This window comes from Sus scrofa, chromosome 2, assembly GCF_000003025.6.
Source record: "Sus scrofa isolate TJ Tabasco breed Duroc chromosome 2, Sscrofa11.1, whole genome shotgun sequence".
Taxonomy (NCBI): domain Eukaryota; kingdom Metazoa; phylum Chordata; class Mammalia; order Artiodactyla; family Suidae; genus Sus; species Sus scrofa.
The window spans coordinates 135,509,567-135,529,650 of record NC_010444.4 but is presented as its reverse complement, the minus strand read 5'-3'; the positions used below and the strand labels follow the sequence as shown (position 1 = coordinate 135,529,650).

General features: G+C 48.0%; 1 protein-coding gene across 2 annotated transcripts in view; it reads left to right on the top strand.

The window, feature by feature from the left end:
* FSTL4 (follistatin like 4) overlaps positions 1-20,084 on the top strand; it is a 610,055-nt gene that overhangs the window by 567,289 nt on the left and 22,682 nt on the right. For both annotated transcript variants that reach the window (XM_021084753.1, XM_021084752.1), the window contains exons 9-13: positions 9,480-9,641; positions 10,009-10,143; positions 10,992-11,018; positions 13,781-13,899; positions 17,782-17,931. In XM_021084753.1, coding sequence (XP_020940412.1) covers positions 9,480-9,641; positions 10,009-10,143; positions 10,992-11,018; positions 13,781-13,899; positions 17,782-17,931 — 593 coding nt within the window. The remainder of the gene's footprint in view (positions 1-9,479; positions 9,642-10,008; positions 10,144-10,991; positions 11,019-13,780; positions 13,900-17,781; positions 17,932-20,084) is intronic.

Below are 20,084 nucleotides of genomic sequence, written 5' to 3'. Positions count from 1 at the left end.
CTTAGGTGTAGGAACACACATTGTCCATTCAGATGTTCCACCAATGGTGGATTTATAAGGTTGGCAGCAAAGGTGTAAATTCATGATCGGTCACCCTTGGCTGTGGTGATGGTGGGCCGTGTGTGCTCCCAGGGAGTCGGGGCAGTGGTCGGTGCCTGATCTCAGGCCACTTGGCAGAGGCAATGTCTGGCCATGTGCGCACCCAGGAAGGAGAGGGGAGAGGTGAGTGCCTGCATGATTATAAACCCTCAGGGACAGTGACAGCAATGGGCCTCATACATTCCCGGGAAGGAAGGGGCAGTGACCATCACCCACTCATGAGACCCTCAGTGGATGCAGTGGTCTCCTCCTGCCTCTGGAGCCCAAGATGACCACAGTGGCTAGTACCCACCCCTGGAGCTCATACACATGGTAGCCTGTGGCCTGAGAGCCCACACATGAAGAAAGAAGCACCTCTGGTGGTACTGCCTCTCCCTTCTTGTGACCACAAAACAATGGCACCCTGCATCTCTGGTGGCCCCAGCCTTCTTCCAAGTCTCCATCAGTTAAGGTGCACCACACCCGAGCCACTTCAGGTTGTCTCCTCACAGCCACCCCCAGTCCTCTCCCCGGGTCCGACCTCTGAAGCCCAAGCCTCAGCACCCAGCCCCCACCCACCTCAGCAGATGAGCTCCTCAGACTAGGGTGTACTGGGCAGCAGCACCAACTGACTGTGCAGGTCTTTCGCTGGTTTTCCCTCTGCAAACTTGTTGCCACAATCTTCTCTGAGGCCATGAAGCACCCCGCCCAGTCCTGGCTGGTCTACCCACTAGGGAGGGGCCTTCGCAGTTTGTGGAAACCTTTCCTCTTTCATAGCTCCCTCCTAGGGGCGCTGGTCCCATCCCAATTCCATTCTTTTTTTTTTTTTTTTTTTTTTTTTTTTGTCCTGCCCAGTTGAATGGAGATTTTTCTTGCCCTTTGGACATTCTGAGATTTTCTGACAGTAGATGTTCTGTAAGACTCATTCCATGTGTAGCTGTGTTTTCGATGTAATCGTCAGAGAAAGTGTGGTCCACATCCCACTCCTCCAGCATCTTGCCCCCTACCTCAGATTGATTTTATTTTTCCATTTTAACATCCTTGAGCCAATTTTCCACTTAGCAGGTGGTCACGTCAGGGTAAGATGGGCTTCTCAATTGGGCTTCTTGATGCCCTGGGGCTTGCCTTTCATGTCACAGGCCCCCTTGTGCAGGGCATGGAGCTGGGGAGACCCAGGAGCCCTCTGGCCCTGCTCTAGCTCAGGGGACTGGACTGTCTGCTGGATCCTCTCCCATTGCTGGTGGCCAGGCTATACTCTTTCAGTCTCCTCTATGCAAGTGTCTCAGGAACAGTGAGAGGGGAGGCCCAGGCCACTGGTTCACAGGCATGCCAACAGCTTCCATTTCCATGAGTCCAGAGAACGTGTTTGCAGATGCATGCATGCACACTGTGATGTGGGCTCTGCCCCACTCCCTCCCCATGTTCTCCAGCCCTGTGAATTCTCTCCTTGCCATGCCTGCCCCACACTCTTTTTTTTAGATCTGGAAATCTCCTTTGTGTATTTTTTTTATTTTATTTATTATAGTTGACTTACAATGTTCTGTCAATTTCTGTTGTACAGCAAAGTGACCCAACCGTACACACACACACACACACACACACACACACACACACACATTCTTTTTCTCACATTAACCTCCATCATATTCCATCACAAGTTGCTAGGCATAGTTCCCTGTGCTATACAGCAGGATCTCATTGTTTATCTACTCCAAATGCAATAGTTTGCATCTCCTAACCCCAAACTCCCAGTCCCACTCCCTCCCCCTCGGCAACCACAAGTCTGTTCTCCAAGTCCATGAGTTTCTTTCTTTTCTGTAGATAGGTTCATTTGTGCCATATATTAGATTCCAGATATAAATGATACCATATGATATTTCTCTTTCTGACTTCAGTTAATATAAGAATCTCTCTTTCCATCCATGTGGCTACAAATGGCATTATTTTGTCCTTTTTATGGCTGAGTAGTATTACATTGTGTATATGTACCACATCTTCATCCATCCATCTGTTGATGGACATTTATATTGTTTCCATGTCTTGGCTATTGCAAATAGTGCTGCAATGAACATATGGGTGCATGTATCTTTTTCAATGAAAGTTTTGTCTGGATGTATCCCCAGGAGTGGGATTGCTGGGTGCCCTGCCCTCTTTACTCCCCTGCCCTGCACTGATTGTCCCCTTGGCTGAGAATCCTCCCTCCTACCTCACAGCCTCCCTCCACCCTGCTTTGCTGCCAATACCACTTCATCCTTCAGAGCCAGCACCATTCATTCAGCAAACATTTGCTGAGTTCTTCTTCATGCCACTCAACAGACTACAGGCTGGAAACACAGCAGTGGACAGACCAAAATCCCCATCCTCCTGGAGCAATTCAAGGAGTGGAAAGGACTTAGGAAAAAGCTTAAAAACAGGAGAGGGTAACAAGAGTCAGAAGGTAGAAACTTAATGTAGAAAGGCAGGTGAAGGTCTTACTGAAAAGGTGATGTTTGTGAACAGTTGGTGAGAAAATCAAAGCTACCTTCCAAAGGGTCTTGGTCTGAGCACCTGGCCATTCACTGAGAGGAGAGGGTAGAGGAGCTAGCTTGCGGAAGAAAGAGCAGGCGCTCATGGGGGCATGATGAAGGTGAGGGGTCAGCCAGCCTGTGTGGTATCTAAGTTTAGAGTTGAAGACAGAGGTTTACAGAAAACTCAAAACAGGGCATTCTTCTGGAGAGGTGAAGGAGAAGGGGCTGGCAGCAGCAACAAGGGCCCAGGCAGACCCCTGCCCCACCTCCCAGCCCATGGGGTGGGGGATCTGGGGGGCCACAACTATTTAAGAGGCTGCAGGAGAAAGAGTGTCACCAGGTTTCCCTCTGAGCAAACTCACAGAAGGAATGAGGATAGAGACATTATACTGGTGGCAGAACATGAGTTTCAGGAGGCATGACGGAAGGTGTTGGGAATGAGGGACACCCCAGAGGCCGAGGCTCTTGTGAAGACTGACAGGCTCTGAGTCAAGGGTGTGCAGGAAAGGGTCCTGATGTCCTCAGTTGGAGATGAGACGGGCAACAGGGGCCTCTGGGAGGTGGAGCCTGGGGGTGTCCGAGGGCCATCTGTAGCTCTGCTTATGGAGGGATCTCCATTCAAGGAGGAGTGGGCATAGCCCCAGGATGACTGCGGCTCCTGGAGGCGTCACTGTGCATGAGCAGTCTTCTATCCCCTGCCACTGGAGGCCCGCTGTCTTTGCCCATGTAAGGTTTTTAGGTGAATGGATGATTCCATACCCTTGACTTTGAGCTGGGTTTCATTTTATTCTAGAAGATTGCCCCCCCCCCCCCCGCATTTCAGTGGAGCATTAGCCCTGAATGCGTCTCCAAGAGCTTCCAAGTCAGGACTGACTCAGGGTCTCACATGGAACCTAACAGGTAAAAGGAAATCCTCCCGCCCCAACCCAGGCCTCCAGAATCAGACACTGTGGGTGAGCCCAGTGTTGTTTTAATAAGCACCCCCCCCGCCCCCGCAACGGGGAGATGCAGATACCCACTCAGATTTGACAACTCCTTGGGTCCACAGACTCCTGTCAAAGGGCCAAGGCAAAGGCCAGTCTTCAAGGCCAGTGCTGGCTACTGGGCACCTCACTGAGGAGGCCAGTCCACGAGCCACCAGTTTATAGAGTTCCCAGTTCACTGGACAAATCTATTATCAATAAAGCAGGAGGAACCACAGGCGTTCGGAAAGTTGGTATTGCCTTTGCAAGGGGAAGAGAGTGGATCTGAGTGCTCCATTCTGATAAATCTTCTCAGACCCCTGTCCCCATGTCCCCAGCACGCTCTTGTAGTAAGGCTCATCACACCTGCAGTTGTGTTTGATCGCCTTTCCCCTGACAGAAGGCTTCTCGAGGCCAAGGACTAGGCAGATCTTTTTCACTGCTTTGTGCATAATGCCTGACACTTGGTTGGGGTTGAATAAATGTTGGCTGCACAATATTGAGTTGACAGAACCTTGTAAAATCAATCAAGACCATTAAGACGGTGAGGGTGGGGAATTCCCTCAGCCCTCCCCCCTCCCCGTTTGCCGTCATAATACTTGAAATACTTGGTAATACCTGGTATGGAAAAATGACAGTCATCACTCTCGCTTTCCAAATCTCCTTCTGCTATTCTCGCACAATTGACAAGTGAAGTGAGATGAGGAGTTCTTCATCAGGTTAAGGATCGGGTGTCGTCACTGCTGCAGTGCAGGTTCAATCCCTGACCTAGGAACTTCCACGTGCAATGAGTGTGGTGGAAGGAAGGAAAAGAGGGGGAAGGGGGGAGGGGAGGTGGAGGGGGTGGGGGGGAGGAAAGGATGGAAAGGAGGAGGGAGGGAGGAGATTAAACACTCGGCTTAATTTGGAATATCTTGATTCTTAACCACAGTAAGTCTTCCTATCCAAGATCCTACCTCTCCAATTTTTCAAGTCATTTTTTAATGTCGTCAATGAGATATTATCGTTTCCTTTACTTCTGTCCATCTGGTTGCTGCTGGTATATAAATAAGCATTTAATTTTGTCTGTCTGGGTACTGGCCCCTTTCCTGTACTCACTTAGTAAAGCTTACTCCTTTTTGATTTATAATCTGGAGCATTTCCCGGTAAAATAACCTTTTGTCCATCTTTTTTAATATTTGTCCCTCCCATTTCTTACCTATTGACAGTGATGTCCAGCAGAATGTTGAGAGTCTGGTCTTGCCTCCTTTCCTCTTTTCTTCTGCTTTTTTCCCTGACTTAATGTTTCTGAAAAGAATGGTGCTGTTTCTTCTTTTTATAGAGATATGCTTCATTGTAGGAAGAGAATATCATTCTGTCCCTATTTTATTGAGGCTTTTCCCCAAGAAATGGATTTTGAATTGTTTCAAAGGCCCTTTTAGTGTCTAGCAAGAGAATCAGATGGTTTTTCTTTTTGACTGCCTTTGACTCGGATATGACTAATTATAGATTTCCAAGTAGTTATTGAAACAGATTACACTTGGTCACAGTCTGTTCTTTTAATACCAGGCTAGGTTTGATTTGTTACTATTTTACTTAGAATTTTGGTATATCTAGTCCTGAGTGAGTTAGGTGTGTGGTCATCTACTTTGTGCTATTTGGCAGGTTTTAGTATCTGGGTTATACTCACTTCATGATAAAATTTGGAACATCTCCAGTTTTATGCTCAAGGAATTAGCCATTTCTGAAGTATCCATTCCTAAAGTATACAAAAGAATTCCCCTATGAAACTGATCAGGGTGCTTCTGGGGTTAGCAGTGTCCTTTTTTAAAACAGCTTTCTTGAAGTATAATTGATATACAAAAAATGACACATATTTAATGTATACGTTTTGATGAGTTTGGACATAACGCATAGCCCATGATCCCACCATGACTGTAATCAAGGTAAGAGACATACCTATCACCTCCACAAGTTTCCTTGTGTCCCTTTGTTTTCTTGTTTTTGTGGCAAGAAATGTAACATGAGATCTTCCCTCTTAATAGATGTTTAAGTGCATGATACAATGTTGCTGATTACAGATCTCTAGAGCTTACCTTGCAAAACTGAAAGGTGGTGCTTTAAAGGGCCTTAAATAATCTCTTTTTTTTTTTTTTTTTTTTTTTTTTTTGTCTTTTTGCCCTTTCTTGAGCCACTCCATGGCATATGGAGGTTCCCAGGCTAGGGGTCGAATCGGAGCTATAGCCACCGGCCTACACCAGAGCCACAGCAACGCAGGATCCGAGCCTTGTCTGTGACCCACACCACAGTTCACCATGGCAATGCGGGATCCTCAACCTGCTGATCAAGGCCAGGGATCAAACCCACACCCTCATGGTTCCTAGTCGGATTCGTTAACCACTGCGCCACGACAGGAACTCCAATAATCTCTTCTTGATTCCATGTCAATACTTTAAAGTTTCCTTTCAAGTGATTTATTTCACTGAGACTTTCCTATTTATTACCTATAATTTAATATAGCATTCTCATTTTTTTTTTTGTCCTTTGTGTCTTTTAGGGCTGCACATGTAGCATATAAAGGTTCCCAGGCTAGGGGTCGAATCAGAGCTACAGCTGCCAGCCTACACCACAGCCACACAACGCGGGATCCGAGCCATGTCTGCGACCCTACACCACAGCTCACAGCAACGCCGGACCCTTAACCCACTGAGCGAAGTCAGAGATCAAACCTGGGACCTCATAGATACTAGTTGGGTTCGTTAACCACTGAGCCACGATGGGAACTCCAGTATTCTCATATTTTAATGTATTCTCTTTTTTTCCACTGATCAGACTTGCCAGAAATTCTATTTTGTTCTATTTTATTCATTTTTACAAACAGCCAGGCCTTAGATTTATTGGTTCCACTCTTTTTTTTTTTTTTGGCAAATTTATTCATTCTTTTCTGCTTCTCTCTCTACTGAGTCTTTCCTCACCTTCTTTAGATTGACTTTGTGGTTGCTTTGCAGACTTGTGTAAATAAATGGGATCTGTATATCTGGAATCTAATATACGGCATAAATGAACCCTTCCACAGAAAAGAAATTCATGGACATGGAGAACAGACTTGCTGTTGCCAAGGGGGAAGGGAGGGAGTGGGATGGACTGGGAATTGGGGTTTAATAGATGCAAACTATTGCTTTTAGAATGGATAAGCAATGAGAGCCTGCTGTATAGACTGGGAACTATATCTAGTCACTTATGATGGAGCATGATACCGTGAGAAAAAAGAATGTATATATTTATCTGTGACTGGGTCACCTTGCTGTACAGTAGAAAATTGACAGAACACTGTAACCAGCTATAATGGAAAAAAAAATAAAAATCACTAAATAAAAAAATGAGGGAAAAAAAAAAAGGTGATCTATGGAGTACCAGCTGTGGCTCAGCGGGTTAAAAATCCGACTGCAGTGGCTCAGGTCACTGCAGAGGCACAGGTTCAATCCCCAGCCCCGCACAGTGGGTTAAAAGATCCAGCATTGCCATAGCTGTGGCGTAGGTCACAGCAGAGGGTCAGATTCAATCCCTGGCCCAGGAAGTTCTATATGCCTCAGGTGCAGCCATGGTTAATTAATTAATTAATTAAAAGTGGTGATCTAGCAAGGGCCCAAGGATATTAACTCCAAGGTCCTGGCCACCCACATGCTAGAACCCTAGGACCACTATCTCCATCACCAGCTCCCCACCAGTTTGGTGGTCCTAGGCACCTCTGTCTCTGTACTTTGGAATTCGAGGTGTTTGACCAAACTCTACTCTCTCTTCGACTTGAGCCCCACTCCTCCCTCTACTAAATTCGGGATGTAGGGAAGTTTCCTCGATAAGTTCCTTTCCTCTCTGAACCAAGGGGAGTGAGAGAAGGGAGGTCCACTCGTGCTCCAAGCAGCCCTCAGGTGTGCCTCAGCTCGAGTTCCACTTACCCTTCCTCTACCCCCAGTGGCCTGACCTGTGACAGGGACCTTCTGCCACACCTGGGACTCTCCCCAAGGACTGCAAACAGAGACCAAAGAAATGACTCATATTTCTGTGTGACTAGTCAGAGGTGCCTCTGAGTTCATGGTATGGAAACCGCTCTGGCCATTCTGAAGCTGGTTTGTGCCCTCTGTAGGTTCTGCGTTTGGCTTTCTCCTCACCCTCCAACTTGACCCCCTAGGTCCACCAGCAGAAAGACTTGAAACTCCAGATGAGTGGATGAGATTATTATCAGCCCCCTGAGGGGTTCTGACAGAAGCTGCAGAATCCGTTTCTCATGGTGACGTGAGAGAATTTTTCTTCAGTCCCACCCGAGCTCAAATCACTAGAACTCTTACTCAGGTTCCAGCATCCCTGTCACCGTCCCCTTCTTCATACCCATCAGTCTGTTCTATCTCTGGTCCCAAGAACAGCCTCTCTCCTAATATCCTGGGTCACGTTCTTTCATCAGACCACAGGAGCGTCCAGATAACTCTAGAAAAATGTAGTTGCCTTCTTTAGGAAGACTCCATCCCCACCTTTCCAAAAGGTGGTTTCGTTTAGTTGAGTGTCCAGTGCTTTTGTGTGTGTGTGTGTGTGTGTGTGTGTGTGTGTGTGTTTGCCATTTCTAGGACCACTTCCGTGGCATATGGAGATTCCCAAGCTAGGGATCTAATTGGAGCTGTAGCCGCTGGCTGACACCACAGCCACAGCAACTAGAGATCCGAGCCTCATCTGTGACCTACACCACAGCTCATGGCAATGCCGGATCCTTAACCCACTGAGCAAGGCCAGGGATCGAACCTGCAACCTCATGGTTCCTAGCCAGATTCGTTAACCACTGCGCCACAACAGGAACTCCAAGGTGCCCTTGCATAAGCTCTCACAAACCCGTTTTGGAAGGATGTAGAGTAAAATGCATGACTAAGTAAGAGCCCTCAATTCCGTGGAGAAGGATAACTTTGGGGAGAGGAGGGAAGATCCTCCAGATAATCCTCACGGCTTCCAGACACCTGCCCCACAGCCAGCCACGGAAGAGAGGGCAGAGGGCGCTGATACCTTGCCCACCCTGCTCATCTGATGAGTGGGTTGGGTCACATCCCTAGCCCTGAACTTGACCACCAGGGCGCACAGCTGAGTCAGGAGCCAAGAAGGGCACAGCTGCCCTTCACTCATGGCCCAGGGGGTAAGAAGTGGTGAAATAAAAATGACCCACTGGAGGAGTTCCCATCGTGGCACAGGGGAAACGAATCTGACTAGGAACCATGAAGTTGCAGGTTCGATCCCTGGCCTTGCTCAGTGGGTTAAGGATCTGACATGGCCATAAGCTGTGGTGTAGGTTGCAGATGTGGCTCGGATCTGGCATGGCTGTGGCTGTGGTGTAGGCTGACAGCTGTAGCTTCAATTCAACCCCTAGCCTGGGAACCTCCATATGCCGTGGGTGTGGCCCTAAAAAGACAAAAAGACCAAAAAAAAAAAAAAATGACCCAGTGGAAAATCAATGGGCTTCCGCAGAACAGTGATGTAATGAGTAGCCCTGCCAGTCAGCGCCCATAAGTGCTTTGTGAAGTACTTCCTGCAAGAAACTGTTTAATTTGGACCCCCGTCCAATGGCTTTCCGATAACAGAAATAATGTATCTGAATTTTATTCATTCAGAAATAAATTCTGACGGTTGTTGCTCTTTACGTGGAGCAGCTGAACAGCGTTAAATATTTGGATGTCTTTCTGATCATATTTAGAATAATGATGAAAGCCATGAATTACAGGGTACAAAGCCTGACACGTTTATTGCCTGCGATCCATTTTATAGCCCTTTCTTTTAGAGCCTGAGTTGCTGCAGGATGATTGCAAGCTGATTATAGGCAGAACTCCAGATTCAGCCCCCTGGGCAGGATCTCAGGGTGGGACCACAGGCCGAGGCAGGTGAGGGCCTTTTCTTACCAGCACTGACTCTTCCCCCACAGTGCCACCTGTCATCCGCGTCTATCCAGAGACCCAGGCACAGGAACCTGGGGTGGCAGCCAGCCTGAGATGTCACGCAGAGGGCATCCCTATGCCCAGAATCACTTGGCTAAAAAATGGCATGGATGTCTCAACTCAGATGTCAAAACAGCTCTCCCTTTTAGGTAAGACCCCCCCCCTTGGGGTATCTGTCCCATCATGTTCAAGCTGACTCTCTCAGGAATGGAAATGAAAAGGGCGATTTATTTCTAAGTCTGACATCTGGGGGACCAAACAAATATCTTCCCCAGTTTTCCTGCTTTCCGGCTGTCACAGATCTTTCTGAGCACAATGGTAGAAGCGTCAATGAGGTCCCAGGTCACCTGCAGTTCATTTCACCTGTTCCAGCCCTTGCTCATCGGGGTACTGGCTGCCCCCAGTCCTGCGAGGGACTAGGTTTTTAACCTCAACATTCTCAATAGGAGGAAAAGGGGAGGAAGGGGGTGGAGGTCCCAGCTGATAGGGCCACCCTGAGCCCTGTCCATTCTACAGCCAATGGGAGTGAACTCCACATCAGCAGTGTCCGGTATGAAGACACAGGGGCGTACACCTGCATTGCCAAAAACGAAGTGGGCGTGGATGAAGATATCTCCTCCCTCTTCATTGAAGACTCGGCTAGAAAGACCCGTGAGTCCACTCTTGCCTTTGACCTCTTCACTGAACTGGTTGGGAGTGTTGGGTGTCAAGGGCCACAGCCCCCAACCATGAGCCCCCAAAAGACAGAGGTAAAACTCATAGCCTTCTGTGCCCAAAGCTGGGGACAGAGGGTAGCCAGAGGTGAGTAGACCTTTCCTGGCAACGTAGATGACTCTGGAAACACAGGGAAACCCTAGACGGCAGACAGAGCCCAGGACAAGGAAGTTTCATACCCTGTTGAGTTCTGCCTCCATCTTGCTGGGTCTCTTATCCACAACAGGGCTCATGCTCTCCAGCCACCAGCTGCTACTGCCTTCTCATGGCCCAGGAACCCTTCCCTGCACTCACACACACATGCCTTCACTCCAGGGACAGTTGCCCACCTAGGGTGCTAAGCGGGCTCTCCCTTGTAGCCACTGCTCCCTAAGAGGGTCTGTAGGGGTGATTTCCTGCAGGTGTGATAACCCTCGGAGAATCCTAGCAGAAATCGGCATGCTAGGAAGAAATCCAGGAAGGGTAGGAGAGATGTTACTTCCTCTTTATCATCCACAAAAGACAGGAATCCCATTAGCTTCTATGATCCTGGGACCAGATTCACTAGGGAGGGTCCTGAGCCCTGGGAGCATTTGTCCCCGTCCAGAGTACACGCTCGCTGCCCAGTACTGCTGTTAGCACAACGAGTGGTGCAGGTGCTATACGTGGTTGACCAGATACCAGTATGTTCATAACTGAATCACTACAGCAAAGGTTCTGACATGGCTTTCTTTTTTTTTTTTTTTTTCTTTCCCTCGCTCATGTTCCTGATTCACTGATGCTTTCCCAATTCGCTGATGCTGCAGTTGCAAACATTCTATGGCGAGAAGAAGGTACCAGGCTTACTTGTTCTGTGTCGTGCCTGTGATAACGGGCCACCTTTCCATGAGCCACCGTCAGCAATTCCAGACATCAAGCAGTCTGCACAAGTCGAGTCCACGTTCCAAATTAGGCAGCAGAGGGGAAGTCCCTATCCTCCTCCAGTGGCACACACTGAGAGTCTGATTTAAACCTTCTAATGTCAGAGTTCCCACTGCGGCTCGGCAGTTAATGAGCCCGACTAGCATCCATGAGGACACAGGTTCGATCCCTGACCTTGCTCAGTGAGTTAAGGATCCGGCATTGCCGTGAGCTGTGGTGTAGGTCACAGATGCAGCTCGGATCCTGCGTTGCTGTGGCTGTGGTGTAGCCAGCAGCTACAGCTCCAATTTGACCCCTGGCCTGGGAATCTCCCTATGCCACAGGTGCAGCCCTAAAAAGCAAAAAAAAACAACAAAGAACAACAACAACAAAAACCCTACTAATGTCTTTGATGGTCATCTGCCCACTAGAATTATAAAAAGAAAAGTTTCCATTTAAAACTATTTTGGCAGGGGTTCCTGGTCAGATCTAGGCCTTAAACTTTTTTCCATTGGCTGATATTGATGTTGGGGTTTGGTATATACTTTAAGGAAATGCTGGGGGGAAGAGGCTACCATGATTTCTGAACATGTATGTTCACAGGTAGATTTTTTCAAGAATGGGCTTTTTTTTTTTTAATTTGTGTCTATCAAGTGATCTTTTTTTTTTTTTTTTTTTTTTTGCTATTTCTTGGGCCTTTCCCGCGGCATATGGAGGTTCCCGGCTAGGGGTCCAATCGGAGCTGTAGCCACCAGCCTACACCAGAGCCACAGCAACGCAGGATCTGAGCTGTGTCTGTGACCTACACCACAGCTCACAGCAACGCCGGATCGCTAACCCACTGAGCAAGGCCAGGGACCAAACCCGCAAGCTCATGGTTCCTAGTTGGATTCATTAACCACTGAGCCACAATAGAACTCCTTTTATTTTTTTTTTTTTTTTTTTTTTTTTTGCTATTTCTTGGGCCTTTCCCGCGGCATATGGAGGTTCCCGGCTAGGGGTCCAATCGGAGCTGTAGCCACCAGCCTACACCAGAGCCACAGCAACGCAGGATCTGAGCTGTGTCTGTGACCTACACCACAGCTCACAGCAACGCCGGATCGCTAACCCACTGAGCAAGGCCAGGGACCAAACCCGCAAGCTCATGGTTCCTAGTTGGATTCATTAACCACTGAGCCACAATAGAACTCCTTTTATTTTTTTTTTTTTTTTTGCCACTGATCTTTAAATATTAGGTTGGGCCCATACAAAAGTGCCATTTTGTATATCAAAAATGGTCAAATACTGGCAGTTCTCTTGTGGTACAGCAGATGAAAGATCCAGCTTTGTCACTACAGTGGCCCGGGTTGCTGCTGTGGCGCAAGATCAGTCCCTGGCCTGAGAACTTCCATGTGCTATGGGCACAGCCAAAAAAAAGGTCAAATACTAACAATATCATATGGTTCTGAAAACCATAGGCACAGGTGGCCACTGGGTTAGAGAGCTTGGGTCACTGCACGGGGTATGTGTGCATTCGTGGACCCCAGCCCTAGCTCTCAACACCTCCACCAGAGAGTCCAGGCTCCTGAGATAACTTATTTTCCTGCTCGGTGGACAGAGGGAGGGTATGAGAAGCAGCAGAACATACCATGTGATTTGGGGGTTAAGCACAAAAGCTCCTCCTTTAAAAATTGGCGTATTTCCTCATTTTTTCCTCAAGAACTTTGCGCACTGCTACCTGTGGTCTAGCACGTGCATGCACCCACAGACTCGGAGTAACTCCTGAGTGTCAGGTATTGATGCTCATACAGTAAGTCTAGTAGCCGCACAAGGCAGAGCTCAGAAAATGAGGAATTGCTGCCCATAGGTTTTAGGGATCCTTGGAAAGACAGGTTATAGCAATAGTCACTAAGCATGGACAGTGGTCCCTCGCTGCTGCCTGAACCCAGTGTCTAGGCCACAGTGCACAGAGAGCTTTGGCTCTGTGTCTTTGAAAGGTGTTTTCAAAGGGATGTTTATTACAAAGGGACTCAAGTTTCAAAAGTAGAGATCAAATGAACCTTTCCCCAGAAAAGAAAATCATGGACCTGGAGAACAGACTTGGGGTTGCCAAGGGGGAGGGAGGGGATGGATTGGGAATTTGGGGTTAATAGATGCAAACTTCTGCCTCTGGAATGGATAGGCAATGAGAGCCTGCTGTATAGCTCTGGGAACTCTATCTACTCACTTACGATGGAGCATGATAACGTGAGAAAAAAAAATGTGTGTGTGTATGTGTGACTGGGTCACCTTGCTGTACAGTAGAAAATATAAATTGTAAGCCAGCTATAATGGAAAAAATAAAAATGATTATAAAATAAAAAAGGGGGGGGAGATCAGCAGAGAATGCAGGAGGCCTTGGAGGATGTGAAATGTAGCCCAGAGCTAAGGCTGTCATTTATTTGAAAATTTGCATTGATGGCAAGCCCTGGATGACCTGGGCCAGGTATACGTGTCTGGGAGCACAGGCTGGGGATTGCAGAACCCTCTGTGTATACTGACAGCCCTCGGCAGTGGCTCTTCACACTTGGCCCCATCTCCACCAGGCCTCGCGCTCTGTGCCTGTAGCAGATGCACCCACCCTGCAGGTTTCATCTGTGCCCGATGTGTCCAGGGACCCTGGCTGGGGACCCGCTGCTGGGAAGGATATAACCAAGGCTGTGTTTGCTCCTCCCAGGCCTCGGTGTGGGAAACCTGTTCTACGTCTTCTCTGACGACGGCATAATCATCCTGCACCCAGTGGACTGTGAGATCCAGAGGCATCTCAAACCCACAGAGAAGATCTTCATGAGCTACGTGAGTGTCTGTGCCTGTGGCACGTCTATATCCCACACACCACATCCCGGGAGGCAGCCTTTCACCCTGTGGGCCACGTGGTGCTTCAAGTCCAGCTGCTGTGTGGGCTGTGGTTCCAGATGTGCTCCAAGGCTAAGGAAGGAACATATGATAAGGCTGAGAGTGGAAACCCTCTTTCCTTCTTCCAGCAGCCACTTCCATGCATGGAGTGCGAGGAGAGGCCGAGGGCGAATGGGTGGGTTCCTGGCCCCCATACGTTCACCATTCAAATGACAGAGACAGCAGTGTGAACAGACAGCTGCCAAACAGGTGCTACAAGAAGGCTGTGTAAGGTGCACTGGAATGTGGAAGAGAGAAGCCTCTCCAGCCCTGGGGAGGCAAAGTCAGAGCAGGCTCTGGGGCTGGTGAGGCCTGGGCTCAGCTGTGGAGAACCAGTAGGAATGGGCGATGGGGTTGTAGAGGAAATGGCATGAAGGCGGAGAAAAGAGGCATAAGACATCGTGTTGCTTTCAGGGAACTGAGCATCTTCTGCATGCCTGGAGGAATGAATGGCTATGGGAGGGGCCTAAGAGTTAGGATGAGAGTAGGTCAGGGTCAAGGCTGAGGACCGCTAATGGGAAGCACTGAAGGACTTCAAGGGAAGGACTCCCAGGACCAGGGTGCTTCAGAACATGTGCAGGGCCTCATGGAGGGTAATGATCAGAAGGGCTGCACTAGGAGCTCAGAAGCCGGTGAAGAGGCTGTTGTAATTATTCAGGTGAGGGAGGGGGTGACCTGTTTGAGCCAGTGGCGGTGGGATGGGGCACACTGAGTGGATCCTAGATCTTGGAAGTCACTAGTGATCCCCAGGGAACGGGGGAGAGAGCATCAACCATGTGAACAACCCAAGCATCAGAGCTGCTGTGAGCAAATAAGAGACAGGTAGGAAAGTGGCAACATGACAGGCAGTGGGCAGAGGTAGCAGAGAAGAGGCAGAAGAGAAAGGCCCTTCCAGCCCTCAAGACCCAGCTGTCAGGAGGCATCCCCCAGGGCTGTGCTTCTCCGCCCCCACCCACGGCTCTGTCCTTCCTGATACCATCCCGCTGGTATCCCACTTGGCCTTGTGCTGGCAGTTTCTTGCACAGGTCTGACCCTTTCTACTAATCCCTAGCTTCTTGGAGGGTAGAGCTGTGGCATTAATCCAAGAGTCATCCAAAAGCCCCCGCATGCCCTCTTCTTGAGGACATACAGTGAATACACTGGAGACCAGTGATAGGCTTGGAGCTCATGAAGCAAGTGGCCCAGGCATGGTCCTGACAATGTTGCATTTCTAACACTTGTCACTTGGGAACTGTTTTCCAAGCTATGTTATTTGAATTCATCATTTTCTAAAATTTTTACGAGTTTTCCCTCCATGTGATAGCCATGAAACCATCTAGAGTGATCCTAGTTAATTTCCGGGAGTTAGGTTTAAATAATTGTACCACATCACATTGACACTAGCATCTCATGTATTTGCACTAACTTGACCTATAGCTCACCGGGGAAATCACTCAAGTCCTAACCAGGGCTCAGTTCTCCAAAGGAGCTAGAACAAGTCACAGGAAGAGAGGTCCTGTAGACGTTTCAGGCAACACAAGACCACCATGAGATGCGGAACAGTCCCAATAATAGTTTTCTCACCTAGAAAATGTCCAGACCCCTCACAGGAGCATTATAATGAACTGACCCTCTTTATAAAGTGCCAAGTGAGTAGGAGGTTGGTATATCTCGTCTCCAGCCTCTCTGCTGGATTAGATGTCTGCTTAGTCCAGCAGGAAGCAGCATGATTAGTAGGTAACGGCATAGGCTTTAGAAAGAACCAGGATCTGCACAGGTGGGTTCAGATCCCACCTCTGTCACTCAGGTTGTGTGGCTTTAGAAAAGTTACTTAACCCCTCTAAGCCTCCGTTTTCTCATACGCGAGTTGGAGTTATGATGATGACAGAGAATGGCAGGGATAAAAGGAGAAAGACCTGTTTCAAAGCTATTGCAGGCATTTAGGAAAGAAATAGGGTTGGAGATGGAAGGTCAAAGAATTCAGACATGTAGGAGGCAGTCTCTGTTGTCCCCATGACTAATGCACAGTGAGTTGTGTGGGAGAAGGAAGAATCAAAGATGGCATTGATGCTTTGGACTTGGATGAGCAGATGCTGATAAGGAGCAGAAGAGGAAGCATGCCATGTACATGGGATGAGTGAGAAAGGGAGAGAAAAGCCAAAGATGGGTCGGAGGAGTCCCAGGAATCAGAGTGTTCGGGACCTTGTTAGCATCGGGAGAGATCTTGGACCTTGTTCTGAACAAGAAAGTGTTATTGAGGTGGACAGTGTTGAGCTCACTGGTATTTCACACTGATCCCTGTGGTTTCTGTGTCAAGAACTAGTAGGTGGAGGCCAGGGTGGAACCAAGGAGCACAGTCTGGATGCTAGAGCAGTTCCTTAAGGGACAGATGTGGCTTGAGCCAAGGTGACAGAGGTGGAAGTGGTAAGAAAGTTCAATTCCAAGTATGTTTTTGAGGATAAAGCTGAAAGGACTTTTGATGCCTTGGATGAAGGCTGAGGGCATAGGGAGAGAAAGCAGAATCAAAGATGACCTCAAAGACTTCATCTAAGGAAGTCAAACAAAGGAGCTGCCATTTTTTTAATGGAATGAGCGAAATTGAGAATGACTTTGAACTTTGGGTGGTCTAAGTCTGGAGTTGAGAGAAGAGGGCTGAGTTGGAGATATGCATTTGGGAGTTGTAAGCACATAGACTGTATTTTCAATTAAAATTTTCACTCTTTTTTTAAAAATGTGGAGTTCCCATCCATCGTGGCTCAGTGGTTAATGAATCCAACTAGGAACCATGAGGTTGCAGGTTCGATCCCTGGCCTTGCTCAGTGGGTTAAGGATCCGGCATTCCCGCGAGCTGTGGTGTAGGCTGCAAATGTGGCTCGGATCCCATGTTGCTGTGGCTCTGGCATAAGCCGGTGGCTACAGCTCCAATTCAACCCCTAGCCTGGGAACCTTCATATGCCGTGGGAGCAGCCCAAGAAATGGCAAAAAGACAAAAAAAAAAAAAAAAAAAAAAAAAAAACCAAAAAATTTTATAAGAGCGTACTCGACTTACAGCATTGTATTTGTTTCAGGTACAGCAAACTGAATCATTATATCTATAGATATATCCATTCTTTGGCAGATTCTTTTCCCATACACAGACTGTATTTAAAGGCATAAGTTTGGATTTTAAAAGGTTGGCAAAGGGAGTGGACTTTATAGGAGTGACCCCTGAACATTCCAGCATCTAGAGATCAGCAAACAGAGTAGGACTAAGCAACAGAGAAGGATCAGCCAGTGGAGAGGATGGTGGGCAAAGAACCCAGGAGTAATCAGCACAATGTCAGATGATGCCCCAAGTTCAAATAAAATGATGACGGAGGTTGAATGTAATACCTGAGATGTCAGCATGGAGCTCGGTGAGAACACTGGCAGCTCTGTGCTGAGAACTAAAGCCAGGGAATTAAGGAGCATGTGAGAGGTGATGAAGCCAAGAGAGTACATAGGTAACAACTCTGGATAGTTGTTTGTACAACAGATGGGGATGAGGAGAGAAGGTCACTCAAAGGAATAGAAAATCAAGACCTGGCAGCTGCTGAGAAACCAGGAGAGGGAGTTACAGCCTCAGGAGGATGGGCAGGAGGTGAAAGATGAAGGGAATGGGGAGCAAAAAGCTGGTGATGCTATGTGCGTGCCCTGCTCTGTGGATGCAAAGGATTCTGAGAGGAGAAGAAAGAACAGGGGAGGGTCAGGGGAGAGGGAAGCCAGTGATGGTGGGGATGGGGGACAGGGGATGGGGAGACCTATGGCAGCCTGTCTCCTTTACAGGAAGAGATCTGTCCTCAAGGGGAGGAAGGCGCCCCCCAGCCCTGCCAGTGGGCATCAGCAGTGAACGTCAGGCACCGCTACATCTATGTGGCCCAGCCGGCACTGAGCAGGGTCCTCGTGGTCGACGTGCAAGCCCAGAAAGTCCTCCAGGTACATCTCTCTGCGGGAGGGAGGGAGAGGCCTCCAGTTCGAGGGCACAGCCTGCCACCTCCTGCTTTGCTTTCTGCAGACTCCCCAGCTCCTAGCAGAGGTGGTCAGACTAGGGGGGGAAGCAAAGGAGGGTCGTGTGCATTTTTCAGCAGGTATTTATCGCCTCCTACGTGCCAAGCATTGGTCTAGGTGTGTGGAAAACATTCACAAATGGGCAGAACTTATATTCTACTTAGGGGAACAAACCATAAATCAGCATTTTAGGGAGTGGGGCATTGTAAGAGCTGTTTACAGGTTGAATGGGACAGAGGAACTGGAAGACTATTTTCAAGTGGCCCTCGCTCTTGAGATGAACAGAGTCTGAGATCTCAGTGCCAAGTGGGATTCCCACTGTGGGGCTGGAGCACAGGGATGAGGGGGAGAGTAGGACGTGGGCGAAGTTGGGCAGAAACAAAGGCCAGTGAGCTAGCAAGCCACTCAAATGTTGTAGTTGGGGGAGTGACATAATCTGACATGTTTTTAAAAAGTCAATCTGCCACTCAGTTAAGAGCAGACTAGAATATAGAGCAGAGATGCAGGCACCGGAATAATCCGGGCAAGAGAAGAGGACAGCAGTGGAAGTTGTGGGAAATGATCAAAGTCTTGATATAGTGGAAATGTGAAGCTCAGAAGATTTTTCTGCTCGGTTGAATGTAAGGTTTGAGAGAAAGGAAGAGGAAGAAGAATTTCAGCAACTGTAGAATGGTGATGCTGTTTACTCTGTGTGGTGGACTGAATAATGGCCCCCAAGCTGTTCACTTCCTATGAATGTCACTTGTAAATGGTGAAACAGACTTGGCAGGTGTGATTCAGGATTTTTAAGTGGGGAGTTATCCTGGATTATCTGGGTGAGTTCTAACTGCAAGCTCAAGTATCCCCCTAGGGGAGAGGCAGGAAGAAATGTGATGACATTGAAGAAGAGGGCAGTGTGAGGACTAAAGCAGGTGCTCCACCGCTGGCTTTGAAGATTGGAGGAAGGGGCCATAAGCCAAGGAAGGCAGCTCCAAAGGCTGGAAAAGTCAAGGACATGCATTCTACCCTCCAGTCTCTAGAGGGAGCACTACCTTGCAGACATATTTATTCTGCCAACGAAATTCATTTGGAACTTCTGGCTGCAGAACTGTTTTAAGCCACCAAGTTTGTGGCAATGTTACTCTCACAATATGAAGTAATATACTCTGATAGAGGCTCTGAGCAAGGCAGGGGATCCAGGTCATGGAGCAAATACAGGGGAAAATTAGGAATTTGGTTTTGGATCTGTTCAAGTTTAAACTGCTACATATAGTAGAGATGTCAAATAAGCAGTTGGATAAATAGGTCTGGAGTCAAAGGCAAGATCTAGGCTAGAAATATGACTGTAGGTATCATCACCATATGAACTGCGTTAAATCCAGTGAATTGGAGGAAATCTCTGGGGGAGGTACAGATAGAGAAGAGGTCAAGGTCGGAGCCCCCAAATGCTCCAGCACTTAAAGATCAGGAATGAAGGAGGAAGCCAATACAGGAGACCAAGAAGGAGTAGCTTGAAAGGTAAGAAGAAAATGAGGAGAGGGTCATATTCCAGAGAAGAGAGCATTTTAAGGGAAAGTAAGTGGCTAATGGTGTCAGATGTTGCTGAAGGCATTTGCATGTAATGAAGACTAAAACTAACCATTAAATTTGGTACCCCATGGATCACCTTGGCAGGAACAGCTAGGATGATGATGGAAGAGTGCAAGCCTGAAGGGGAGGATTCAAGTTAGAATCTGGAGTGGAGATGGTGAACATAGATAACTGTTTGAAAGGGGTTTGCTGTACCTATGAGTAAAAGCAGGCAAATGAGGTGGTTACTGGAAGAGGATGCTGAAGAAACCTTTAGACTAGGTGACATTCCAGCATTTCTATACTAATAGGGAAAACGACTCCCACCATTCTTCCCCTTCTGCTGCATTGTTGACATAGGCAGTAGTCAGTGGAACCAGGACAGACAAATGGGTATGCTAGCCTTACGTAAAAGCACATTCTTTCATCGTAACAGGAAGAAATAGAAAGTTTTCAGGCACAGGTACAAATAGGTGATACAACTGGTGGTAGCTGGATGACCCTCTTCTGCTTGCCTCTGTTTTCTCAGTGAA